The sequence below is a fragment of the Martes martes genome (genome assembly GCF_963455335.1).
Source record: "Martes martes genome assembly, chromosome: 1".
NCBI classification, from domain to species: domain Eukaryota; kingdom Metazoa; phylum Chordata; class Mammalia; order Carnivora; family Mustelidae; genus Martes; species Martes martes.
In genome coordinates this window covers 59,609,547-59,623,271 of record NC_137888.1, presented here as the reverse complement: position 1 = coordinate 59,623,271, position 13,725 = coordinate 59,609,547, and the positions used below count along the sequence as shown (strand labels likewise).

The 13,725-nt window shown below is 39.5% G+C and overlaps 2 protein-coding genes across 3 annotated transcripts in view; one reads left to right on the top strand and one right to left on the bottom strand.

The window, feature by feature from the left end:
• The window catches only part of ATP6V1A (ATPase H+ transporting V1 subunit A), a 61,325-nt gene extending 56,342 nt beyond the window's left edge, over positions 1–4,983 (bottom strand). Inside the window, exon 1 of the mRNA XM_080821052.1 lies at positions 4,925–4,983. The gene's annotated coding sequence lies outside the window, so the exon portion shown is untranslated. The remainder of the gene's footprint in view (positions 1–4,924) is intronic.
• Positions 4,984–5,725: 742 nt separating this feature from the next.
• NAA50 (N-alpha-acetyltransferase 50, NatE catalytic subunit) overlaps positions 5,726–13,725 on the top strand; it is a 32,913-nt gene continuing 24,913 nt past the window's right edge. The window contains exon 1 of one of the 2 annotated variants that reach the window (XM_080806622.1): positions 5,726–6,089. In XM_080806622.1, coding sequence (XP_080662748.1) covers positions 6,082–6,089 — 8 coding nt within the window. In that variant the 5' untranslated portion in view covers positions 5,726–6,081. The remainder of the gene's footprint in view (positions 6,090–13,725) is intronic. The other variant, XM_080806623.1, reaches the window with a different exon arrangement.

Sequence of the window (13,725 nt, the reverse complement as noted above, 5' to 3'; positions counted from 1 at the left end):
GTCAGTTACTTTTACTATATATGTGCCATTTTCTCCCACTGGATTGAAACAGAGCTTTGTCATGTATTAAATTCCCTTACATGCAGGCATTTACTTCTGCTTTTAAAATTTTGCTGTGCTTATATATGCCTAAAAATATATCTGATAAAATTAAATAATTTATTATTAAATTATTATATATTATATATATAATATATATTATTGTAAAATTATAATATTAAATTATTAAATAATTTAGTTATCTGGATAAACTGAAACATTTTCACTTAAGATATTCAGATAATTAAGATGAAATCCTTATTTAAATGCCTTAATTCTCCATATCAAATTTTAAAAAATTTGCTGCCCAAAGCAATGACTATTGATTGTAGAAATTCACATGCACAAAAGGAAGAGTAATAAATTCTAAATCTTTCTTTAATCTCCTAGTCTAGAGATAATCACTTATTTTGATGCATTTCCTTCCAATTTTCCAATCTGTATATATAATCACCACTACATAGTTTTTATCATGCTCTTTCTTCAATTTTGCAAATATTTTCTAAATTAATTAGCCTTCTCCATTCTACTTTTAAATAAACACTCCTTTTTAAAAAACTAAAGAAATAACTAAACTATGGTTTGATACCATAAAAGTAGCCAGGTTAATCTGAAAATACCTATGAATACCAATTTTCATTTTTTAATTTTTTAAAGATTTTATTTATTTATTTGACAGAAAGAAATAGCGAGAGGGAACATGAACAGGGGAAGTGGAGAGAAAGAAGTAGGCTTCCTGCTGAGCAGGGAGCTCTATTTCGGATCACTACGTTTGTAGAGATCCAAAGGGGCACGTGCACACGAATGTTTATAGCAGCAATGTCACAAGAGCCAAACTATGGAAAGAACCTAGATGTCCATCAACAGATGAATGGATAAAGAAGAGGTGGTGTATATATATACAATGGAATACTATGCAGCCATCAAAAGAAATGAAATCTTGCCATTTGTGATGACGTGGATCGAACTAGATATGCTTAGCATATAGTATTATGTATTAGTATTATGCTTAGTATTATGTTTAGCAAAATAAATCAATCGGAGAAAGACAACTATCATATGATATCCCTGATATGAGGAAGTGGAGATGCGACATGGGGGGTTTGGGGAGTAGGAAAAGAATAAATGAAACAAGATGGGATCGGGAGGGAGACAAACCATAAGAGACTCTTAAATCTCACAAAACAAACTGAGGGTTGCCGTGGGGAGGGGGTTAGGCAGAGGGTGGTGGGTTATGGACATTGGGGAGGGTATGTGCTATGGTGAGTGCTGTGAAGTGTGTAAACCTGGCAATTCACAGACCTGTACCCCTGGGGCTAATAAGACATTATATGTTTACAAAAAAATTTTAAAAATTATTTAAAAAAATACTTTCATATAGATTATCTAGGGTTTCTCTCACTTGAATTCACAATACCCTTGACAGGAGGTATTAAATTAGTATCAAATCCTAAGCCTCCACTCTCAACTTTACTTTAAAAAGCATATAACTAAAGTGGGAAGGTTGAATGATCATCCCCTGATTTTCACTCTAGTGCTGTATCACTTGTAGCCTATACAGAGCCACATTTTTATTTTTATTTTTTTTGAAGATTTTATTTATTTATTTGACAGAGAGACAACAAGTAAGCAGAGAGGCAGGCAGAGAGAGAGAGAGAGGAGGAAGCAGGCCCCCCACCGAGCAGAGAACCCGACGCGGGGCTCGATCCCAGGACCCCGAGACCATGACCCGAGCCGAAGGCAGAGGCTTCAACCCACTGAGCCACCTAGGTGCCCTGCAGAGCCACATTTTTAAGGACAACTCACTCTTCTTCCCTTCCATATTTGGACGATAACCATACCTACTAGTAAACATATATGCTGTGAAAATACGTTGATCACAGCATTAATAAAGTCTATGTTTCTGTCTATTCTTCTGACCATGATTTGGATGGTTATTATTACCAAATTATATTTGAAAACTAATACTTAGTATACAACCATAGAAGGAGCTATAATTTTTAAGAGATTTAAAACTAGCTTAACCTTTCTGTCAAACATTCATTCAATAAATAAATAAAATTTACTAAAGACTCATCAGGTACTTCAGCATCCTGGTTCTGAAGACACAACAGTAGAGTCACTATCCTTTAACTCCTAGGAGCTTTATGGTTTACTAAGGAACAGCCCAACCAACAGTAATCAAATACAATGTGCTAGAAGTGAAAACATAAGAACAGAAAACAGTGTGCGTGCTATAGGACTGAGGGGCTAGTTCTGCCAATAGGGGGACAAAGCATTCTTGGTGGTGCTGATAATCTACAAAGGCAGAGAAATATTAAGAAAGACCTCAGACACTGCCTACAAGCAATGTCAGGGATCTTAACACAAAAACTCCTGTGGGTCATTTACTGTTGGGACTATAGCACAATTCCCTAATGAAGTTAAGGTTTCTCCTTGTAATACTCATAAACTGGTAAAAAGCTAGCTTCAGGATGCCTGGATGGCTCAGGTGGTTAAGCACTGGACCCTTGATTTTGCCTGGGGTCATGATCTCAGGGTTGTGGGATCAAGCCCCAAGCCTCCCGCCATGTGCTCAAGGGTGGAGTCTGCTTAGCCCTCTCCCTCTGCTCCTACCCTAGCTTTCTCTCTAAAATAAATAAATGAAGTCTTAATTTAAAAAAAAAAAAAGCAAGTTCGTTTCAGAAATGGCTTCCTAGCTTCAAATCACTTGTTTGTGTATGAATTACACATAATGTTAAAGCTCTTTTTCACACTCAACTTTAATAGCAATTTAGTCACCAATTCCCGCTGCTAATTTCATTAGTGGTCTAAGCTACTGCTTTCAGAGTTCCCTAAAATTGGGGAAATTATGAAGTAAAACTGCAGACTCATTCACAACCTCTTTCATACTGACATTTTCCCCTCTAGTACTTAATGCTCTTTAGCTGGTTTTTCTCTTTCCTACTTTGGTCTCACCCAGACAGGACTGGTTTGGACTTCCAGAGCTTTTAAAAAATGAGGCTTATTTGCTGGAATGTCACCTGGTCAATGAAGCAACACTGCTTATGTTTTTCTCTCCTCTAGAGATCAGAGAGCCTCACTCTGGAGCAAACTGATGGATGACACTATATTTATTTTTGGTAGCATGCATGGCTACCTACACATACCAGTAGACAGGACAATAGCACAAAATGCTAAAACTGTAAATCGAGGATAGAGGTCTTGTTTATTACTTAGGGAAAGCAAGGCCATTTTTAAATTTATGGTTTTTTGGCAAGGAGCATCAATCGGTGGGTTTTTCTATTTTGAACTTACTATAAAAATGTTTTGTTAAATTAATATTACACTAGGATTTTAACCTTTTGTTCCCCTTAACAAAATCAGTTTATTGTAGAGAATTTGGATGGTACAGAAAACCAAAAACGGATCAATCACATCCACTACTCAAAGATAAAGAATTCCATCTTCCTCACTTTTCAGCCCACTAACGGATTATTTTATTACATTGGCTAGAAAACTACAAGGTGTAACAGAGAACATGACTTTTCAGATTTTAAAAAAGTGTAATTTAAATTTTAAAAATCAAATTTGTAACTTCTGTAAGGCCTTTCAATTTAAAAGAACCAGGGGACTTTCTGAGTTTGCAGTATAAATAAAAGAGTTTAACCCCAAACTGGAAAACACTCTTCCCTAAATTAAAGCACATTGTTTAGGGTCAAAACATTGGTTATACATTACATATGACGTGGGAGTACAGTGGGTTGGGCAAGAACCTAAGCAAAATAATTTCTGTATTTTCACAAAACACTATTCATCAAAATCTGAAGTAGTTGCTTGGAGTTACACAAATAGGGAAGGCTAAGGAGGAATATAAGTGCTACTTAATATAAATTTACCCACTGGTCAAGAAATTGATTGGGAACAGCAATTAGGTAGGATTTCAGGTAGAAAGGACAAAAGAGAATGTAAAAGGTAGAAAATATAAAGTAAGTGATATCTTGACTTAACCTTCTTACCTCTAAGTTTAAGGTCAAATACATTTGGTTTCATTATATTTCCAGCCCAATCGGTTTCTGAAGAATTACTTCCCTGTCGGGGAAACCCAGTCAGTTTTCCATAAGCTAGTCTGGGTCTCCTGCAGAGCACGAAACCGCAACACCATCATCTTTCAACGCCTCCCCATTCAATTGAGACTGGCGCATTACCAACACCTCCTGTTTTCAAGCTCGTACATCTTTATTCTTTCAACTGTTTTCTCCCTTCCTGCACCATAAAATCAGAGAAAGGTAAAAGGACTGCTTTTACCCTTCCAAGACCAACCAAATTATGTGAATACCTACAGAACGCCTCATACAGAGCTGTCAGATTAAAAACTCCGAATTATTGAGAAAGCACATTCGGAGCAAGCTTTACAGTGACTCCGCAGTGAGGCCACATCAGTGACATTCTCTCCCAAGCCCGTCTCACCGGAGACGCCTCTGCCTCCAGGGTTTTCCCTACCTCCCAGCTTCCCAGCCGAAGGCTGAAGATAAAGACGGAGCAGGGCCTCAGCAAAGAGAATGGGCATTGGGGAATAAGACCCGGAGACTACTGCGGACCCCGAGAAAGGGCTGAAACAAACCCATTATTCGAAGCCCCAAAGACTCCGAATAGGGAACCATAACGCCCGCACTCACCCCCAACCCCGGGAAAGGTGGACGTCTCACCCCTAAGTGGCGGGGGCGACCACAGTGGGGGAAGCGAGGGTCAGGAAAACTGGAGAAAAGAGCTCCTAGCCAGTGCAGGATGACAGCGAGGAGAAAGCCTCGGACAACGGAGGCTGGCCGTTCACACTTTCTCTCCTCTTCCACTTCCCACCCCTTTTCCTCTTCCCACCAGTCGCCGGTTACCGGTCGCCGCTCACCTGCCGGGGCGCGAGGTGCAGAAACAGTACCGATCACGGACCAGAGGCTCTGTCACTGCGGGAGGGGAAGTCTCCAGCTTCTGCAGAGGGGGGCGGGCCCAGATATTCACGTGACCTCGAGCTCCGCCCTGCCGCCCCCAGGCGGGCGTGCTGCATTTCGGGGACCTGTATTTTTGCGAGTCGTTTGACCATTTATTTTCTTGCGATAAAACCAGAGAAAAAACAAAAAATTTCCCAAAGATTGTGTCGTAAAGTGTAATGTAGAGGGCGTGCGTGAAATGGGTTAAAGTGCATTGCTGAGGAAGTGACGTTTATGCTATGATCTAGGGACCGGAAATGGCGACGGCATTCTGTACCACAGTGGCCCGCCGCTGAAATCCCAGGCTTAAACCCAGGCAATCACGTGACCTCAAAACTTGGCTCGTGCTGGACGGAAGCCAAGTTATCCGGCCGATTGTTAATTACGTTAGTCTTCAAAACATCTCATTTGTTTGAGTCTTCCACAGATTTCTTTTACATTTAGAAGAACCATTATAAAATCCTATTAGGAGACAGCGTTTGAAGGTCATTCCGGAGACTACCAACTGGAAGAACAGGACCGGGCCGGGGAAGATTGATCTTGCTAAAATTGGAGAAGAGAGGAGGGGTGGAAAAATCCGGATTTTACCGCCAGGGCCTACCGGGCAAGCCCCACGAGTAGTGTCGTAAGGGATGGGAGGAGAAAGATGACGCCAGAGGCCACAGCCCAGTAGGAAAATGGAGGTCCTTGAAATGGAGGGGGAAGGGTGCGCGGACGCCAGCAGTGCGGCTGCGCGCGAGGCGGCCGGCGCGCCGGCGCGCAGAGGGGGCGGGGTGAAAGGTCAGAGCGCGGCGGCGGGTCTGGCTGGCGGCGGCGGCGGGCTAGAGTGGATAGCCCGGTGTGCACGTGTGGAGAAGCGGCGGCACAGCGCGGCGGCGGGAGACACCCCCGCCCCCTCCGGAGACGCAGGGCTGCGCTTGACTCTCGCGGCCTCCGTCACCCGCTCAGCTCCCTGCCCTAGGCGGGGAGGCCGGCTTGTGGGGGTTGAGTGGCCCGAGCTGAGGGCGCGGAGAGCTCAGGGCGGCGACGACAACGGCGTTGATATCGGTGGTAACAACGGCCTCAGCAGGCGGGGAAGATGAAAGGGTGAGGAAGGGCAGCCGGGCAGGGCCGAGCCGGCGGGGTAGAGGGGCTGCAAAGACGGGGAGAGACTCCGGGCGAAGACCCGACGGAGGGAGATTTCTGGGCTTCTCTCTGCTCAGCGGAGGGGGCGGATGCTTGGCGCGGGGCTGTTGGCGGGCTGAAGGGCCAGCAGAGGCAAGACCCCCGGAACCCAGGATTTCGGCCCGGAGGATGAGTGTGGGTTGAACGGAGACCAGCAGCCGAGTAGGGCAACAGGGAAAAGCTCTTGTGAGGCGCCTTGGGCCTCCCACCCAGGGGCGAACGGCTGAGCCCCCCCCCGGCCCGCCACTCCAAGTGGAGTAGTCTGGTTGTCCTCTTCAGATCCAGGCTCAACCCTGGGACCTGCGGTCTTTGACACCTTTCAGTCTTATTCACACTTGGGAGCTGTGCAGAACCTTCTGGAGGGAGAAGGAATTGGAATAGAGAGCATGGAGATGAGTATTAAGAGCTAGTGACTCAACTGGATTTGGGTTGGGTCAGAGCGAGTGGAGGAGGGGGAGAGAGCGTGAGCTCTTGTATTCTTGGGGTGCCAAAATGTTTAAGGAAGTATTGCCGATCAGTAGGTGGAGCTATTGCTTCAGTAGTTTGCTGTTGCCCCTGTGCTTGGTGGGGGGGGGCGGTGGGCGGTGAGGGGCGGTGGGCGGTGAGGGGCGGTCCTTGGATACTGCAAAGAAGCTTTTTTGAGGTGATTAGCAAAATTAATATTTTTTCATAGTTTTTCTTTTGAATGAAATTAGGGATTATTTTGGCTCAACTATTTCCACTTGGATATCATTTCACTATTAAATTACATACTATTAAAATATTAACGACATAACACGGTGTTTTAAAATATTTCCTAAATTAGCCGTTTTGGAGCCCTGCTTTTATCAATGTTAAAAGCTTTCTGAGATGCCTGGATTTTTTTGTATTATAGCAAGTCAGTTAATATATGTTGAGTTAGTGAAGTCTTTCAAACTGTTCAGCCTTCTGAGGATGAAATAAAAGTCAGTCTTCGAAAAATCCCATGCTGCGTGAAACAAGGCTCTCGGTGTGTATATGTGATTGGGGTCGAAGAGGTCCAAGAAGTCCAAGAAGGGGGTTAATTGACCTTGGGTCTGTACATGATTCCTTACTCCGATGTTGCTTTAAACACTGGAAATTCATTCTAATGTTGAATTGTATGTTTTTCCATTAAAGTTCAGAAATGATGAAATTTCCGCAGTACCTTCATATTAAACATCAAGTTCTAAAGAGTTCCGATCGGGATACTAATTGGGTATGGAAAGTATTTGCAGCGCTTGAATCGTGATCTGTGAAGTTTGGTTGTTTTATATATGAACCAGTATAATTTAGTGAGATTTTCCTTCTTTTTTCCCCCCTTTCTCTTACTCGTTTTTATTACCTTTTTTTTGGTAACATTGTATTTATTTGACAGAGAGCAGGAGCAGGGGGAAGAGGGAAAAGCAGACTCCCTGGAAAGCAGGGAACCCTAGGGGGCTGAATCCCAGGAGGACCATGACCCCAAAGGAAGGCAGACTCTTAACTGACTGAGCACTCTTCGTTTTTTATTCTTATCTTTTATTCTCAGTACACAGTACTTCTCATCTTGTTCTGTTAGAGTACTAAAAATGAGGCTGAATAGTTCCCACAGTTGAGACTGCATGGATTTATAAAGGAAGGTTTCCAAGAGAATTTCTATTCTGGGTGTTTAGATCCAAAATCTTTGGTCTAGCTCAGTCTTCATAGGGTGTAATGTTCTTTCTGATGCCTAACTTGGCAATAGAAATGGGGTCAAACAGTGGTATTATTCACAGTCTACCTTCAGTTAATACACTCAAGGCAATTTTTTTTTTAACTTAAAATGGTGATTTATGTGTAATAACATGATGGTGGCAAATCCCCAGAAATGAGTAACTGGCCAAATTCAGAGGAAATTTATAGTTACTGAATTTGTACTGCCAGCCAGCAGCTAGCCCCCAAATAAAAAGTCTTTAAGTGTAGTTCCTATCACTATGATTGGAAACTTAAAGTTGTATTCCTAATGGTGAACTTTTAAGATGATTTCTCAGGAATAGTCCCTTTAACTTCCCAGGTGAATAACTACCAGGTAAGATGGGACTTTAAAATTTTTTTCATTTCTAAATCTTGTATTTAAGACACAGAAAAAATGAAGACAATAGACATTTAAAAGATTCTAAGCTCCTTTAGTTCAAAGAATTGTATCACCATGCACAGTGTGGTTAGTATTTTAGTCCTGACTCTTAATTTGGAAAGTCCTATGAAAATGAAACCATGGTCCTGATTATACATTTTTGAAATTTTATTTGCTAAGAGTTTTATTGTATATTGAGCTAACTGAACTGTAAGTTGAATAGAAATATCTAAAATTGGAAACATGAAGAACTTCTAATTCTCAATCTACTATTTAAATGTTTTATGTCATCTGTATTGCCTATCATTTTCAAACTTTTAAAACTTACTATTTTATCTGATTTTTCTTCATACTTATAGTTTGTTTTTATTAGTAGTAGCACTAGGACATTCCAGTGTATTGGCGTGTATTTTTGCCTTTTCTCCAAAGTAGATAAATTTCCAGTTTTTAATTATTGCATGTATTTATATAGATGGTCTAGAAACTTGAGGGTATATTACAAGATGTTATTTCCTTTGTACTGAAGCTGCTTATTTTTATGGACCCAGGGATGTAGGTTGAATTTGTGGATGGCAAGCTGATAATTTTTATCTATTATTGCTCTCTAGGGAAGATGATACTCAAGCAAGAAGTCACAGCCATGACTGAGATGGCAATATATATAATAGAAAGTAAAACTGAATCCATTTACCTTTGAATTTTAGCAAAGAGGTATAAATTAGTTCTAATAAAAATGTGTTTGGGGCGCTGGGGCGGCTCAGTCTGTTGAGCTTTTGGCTCTGGATCTCAGCTTGGGTCTTGATCTCCTGGTGGGGAGTTTGGCACCATATTGGGATCTACACACTGGGGAGGATTTTACTTCAAAAAAAAAAAAAAAAAAGTCTTTAACAAGGTATGAATACATGCAAAGTAAAGATGGGGAAGTATATAAGAATAGTATAATAAAGTATATAGAACAGTATAGTTCTCAAAGTAGAAGATTCTGCTGTCCAAAGAATCTATGTTGAAGTACAGTTACGTCTGACAGCATATGGACTGGGAAGCATAAGAGAGTTTTCTGAAGTGCTGGAAATATTCTCTATCTTTACTTTGGATATTGATTGCATAGATATGTACATATGTTAAAAAGTCAATGAGCTGTGAACAAGATTTGTGCTCTTTACCGTACAAATTCTATACTTAAGTAAAACAGATTTGTTTTTTAAGGTTGTATTGCTGTTTTTGTAGGGGGACGACAGGCAGTGAGGCTGAAGGAAAATTCAGGAACTTTTATAAACCTCCAATTCCCTTGCTTTGTCGAGATGAATTCACATAAAATATAACCTACCTGTGCCACAATTTCTTTAGAAAATCAGTATGATGGTGTAACCAATATGAGAGAGAAGTAAAAGTAAACTATAATAAAGGATTTATTTCAATATATAAGTGATCAGGTACAACTATACCATAAATCATAAGATCAGATGTTTGCATCTGTCTGTAAATAAAATCATATAATTTAGAAAGTAGATCTGCCAATACAGATGTGTGCATTGGTGACTAATGCTATGTTGCCATCAGTGTTGGTGATTTTTTTCCCAGTGATTGTGGACATCTGGTGGTAAAGTTCTGAACAAAGAATAATCATGAATTTCAGGGTTGAAAAAGGATTTTTAAAGGTTATCTGTACAAAACATTATCTTTCAAAAGCCAGTGCTTTTGCCAGACCAAACTAATAATCTATATTAAATTTCACTTTACTTACATTTCCATTTTGGCCTGTGGAAATCCTTTTGAATTCTGATTTTCTCTTACACATATTAGTTATGACTTCCAGCTTTATGCCATATAAAAGATAAAACTTCTCAATTATTTAAATGGTTGTCTTTTTTTTTTTTAAGGACAGCCTACAGAAACCATTAAAATACCAGTTGTAACCAATAGAAACTTCTTTTCATCACAGAAATGAAAATTGTTTGTATTATAATTTAAAAACTACAAAACTATATATTTGTCTTATGGCAAACACTGCTTTCTCTTGATTTGATCTCTTCCATTGGTTCCTGTTTACATTCATTGCCTAACGTATTGGAAGAATGTTAGTCCTGTCCCATGTAATACAGTAGTGGCTAGCTACAGTAAGTAGACTGTTGAACAGATGAAATGTGGCTTGTGTTATTGAGGAACTGAATTTTAATTAAAATTTTATTTTTTATTTTTATTTTTTTAAAAGATTTTATTTACTTATTTGACAGAGAGGGCACAAGCAGGGGGAGTGGGAGAGGGAGAAGCAGGCTCCCTGCTGAGCAGGGAGCCCTGTGTGGGACTCGATCTCAGGACCCTGGGATCATGACCTGAGCCGAATGCAGACACTTAACCAACTGAACCACCCAGGCGCCCTGAATTTAAATTAAAATTTTAGTTTTAAAAACTGATACTCAAAGTCAGTTGTTAGATAATTTTCAAGTATGTTTGGAACAACCTGGGTTGGTGAATCTATAAAGTTTGTGAAATGTAAATATAGATTAAGTGTTTCCAAGGAAAGTTAGCATCTGAATTGAGATTTGCTGTGTAATACACACTGGATTTTAAAAAGACTTGGGATGGGGGTGCCTAACTGACTCAGTCGCATAACTGGGTAACTCTTGGTCTCGGGGTTGTGAGTTTAGGCCCCATGTTGGATTTAGAGATATCAAAGATAAGCAAATAAACTTTTAAAAGACTTAGTATGAAAAAAAATTCTTAAAGAAGTGAAATTAATTTTTATCTTGATTGCATGTTGAAATGATTTCATCTGTTTCTTTTTGCCTTGTTAATGTAGATAATAGAAATTTTAAAATTAGATGTGTAACTCGAATTGTATTTGTTTTGGACAGTGCTGTGCTAGATAAAAAAAAAAAATTCGTGTAAAACATGATCTCTTTTTTTAGGATACAGTTTTAGATGGTGTTTCTAAACAGTGAATGTGCAGCTTGTGGGTGAACAGATAGTACATGGCTGGTCCTATACCTCTGTGATGAAGGATTCTGAGGCCACTCTTGGTTTTAGACTAAAATATTGTAATCCATTCACCTTGTCTGCCATGATGGAGAAGGGATAATTGGGAGTATGCTTTTGCCTTTCCTGAGCTAGTGCAGCCTGTATTCTGCCTGTATCAGTGCTGAAGCTGTTAATGGAAAACCTTGTTTTTTAAGTCGAGAGGCTTCTCTTAAGTCCTCGATAGTGCTGCAGTGAATGCTTGTTTATAAAACTACTTGACACACATCCTTATTTCTTTTGAATAATTCCCTAGAAGTGAATTTTTTGGATCAGAAGATACTTGTGTTTTTAAAGCTCTGGTATTTGTTGCCACTTGACCTCTAGAAAGATAGTAGCAATTTCATACTGCCACCAGTGTATGAGAGTGCCCTTTTCTTCTCCAAGGGTTATTGGGGGAATGGGAGGGGCACTTGCAAAAACCTTAAGGAAATGAAGGAAGACATTATGGCTGCCATTTCAACCATTGGTGAGTGGCATACATTGAGCATTTGTAAAATGATAGAAATAACAGTTTCTTTACAAGTTGGGTTTGAGGACGCATTCACATAATAGCCTAACTCTAGTTTTACTTTGCTGATTAGATGATGAATGGTATTTCTCTCCCCACCTTTTTTTGGTTACTGTTAATTTGATTACTTAGTAAATTTGGACATTTCCCACTTTTACTGGCCATTTGCATATGTTTGGGACTTACCTGTTACTCTTGTAACTTAACCAGTTTTTAATTTGGATATTGAGTGTGTTTTGACTTCAAATTGCAAAACAACCAAAGATAATGTTCTTTAGAAAATGGGGTTGAGACTTTCAAATTAGTAAATATTGTCAGAGTAATGATGCCAGTTTAGGACCCAGCTTATGAGAAGAAATTTTTTACAGATGGAACTTGTTATAAACTAAGTTAAGCAAGGAGAATTGTACTTAAGAGCATTTTATTTCTCTTTCCAGAAAACTACAGTATATTTAAAGATATACTTGGATTACGTCCCTGTCAGTCCATGTAGATTATTATTCATAGAATAATTCATCTTTTTTAAAAAAATCTTATATATTTATTAGAGAGCATACACACAAGTTGGGAGGACGGGGTGAGGGAAAGGAACAAGCAGACTCTGGTGAGCATGGAGCCCCACGCAGGGCTCAGTTTCAGGACCCTGAGATCATGGCCCCAGCCGAAATCAAGAGTCGTACACTTAACAGACTGAGCCACCCAGACTCTTCAGCATAATTTATCTTCTTAAAGGAGACTTAATGTAACACAAAAAACATTGAACTAAAAGCAACCACACTTTGTAGTTCAGTGTGCCAGTAATGATTGTTAGCAGTCACTAATAGTTTTTTCTTTAACTCTGGGTCTTGGTTTCTTTGTCTTTAGAAAGAATAGCTTAAATAAGAACAGCCAGAAGTTGAAATTCATATGCCTCTTTTAATCTGTTGATAATATTTAATCAATCGGTATTTAATCTGCTGGTAGCTTTGATGAGTTCTTAGATTGCCAAACCAAAAAAAAAAGTGATGTCATTATTAATACCTACCATGACTGCTGTGGTGTGTGTGTTACATGTTTGCCATCCCTTGTCTCTTGTTAGCTCGCTCTTTTTATGATACCAAGAAACAAAACTTTGGAATATTTGAACTGTTCTCTTTTAAGCTGCTTTCTTCATTTTGCTTTTGTGTCTGCCTTTTGAGATTTCCTCTCCCATCCTTCCCCTCATGGCCCTTTTATTTTTTATAGCTACCTAGAACAGCTCCAGGCAATAAATTCTCTATTAATCTTTACAATAGCTCGAAGAAAGCATCCATAATCTACTAATGTATCTATAGGTTTAGTATCTTTAGTCTTTTAATGAAGTAACATTACAGAGGTGAACCAAGAAGGAAAGAAAGTTTGGTGGCTTTTGGAATTTTTGAAGTTTTATATGGCCAAAAATCTAGGTGGGAGAGAGAGAGGCTAGGCCAGTGGCCCCAGCTAGGTGATGAGGGTTTTATATGCAGTGCTATTCAAATTTCTTTTGGTTGGTTATGTGCGGCATTAAGCATTAGAAGTAAAGTAATCAGATTTGTGTTTTTAAAAGATGATTCTGACTGCATCATGATGGCTTTGTCTCCTTGGTTCTAGTCTTTTCCCCCTTCATTAGGCTATTAGAATTTGTATTGAAATGATTGTCTGAAGCATTCTGCTTAGAGAAGGGGTATATGAGCAGCTTATGAAGATATTTGAGGAACAGAATTAACAGATTAAAATGGGATGTAAGAGTACCTATAAAACTAAATTTTTATATTGGATGGGTGATGGGACTATTCATTAAAGATAGAGAATAGGATGTTTTAGCTTCCTGTGGAGGATGGTGAGTTCAATTTTCAATGTGTTGAATATGAGATTCCTGTAGAGATAACTAGTAAGCAGTTAGAAAATATATGCTTGGATTCAGAGACTTGGAAGTAAAAGTA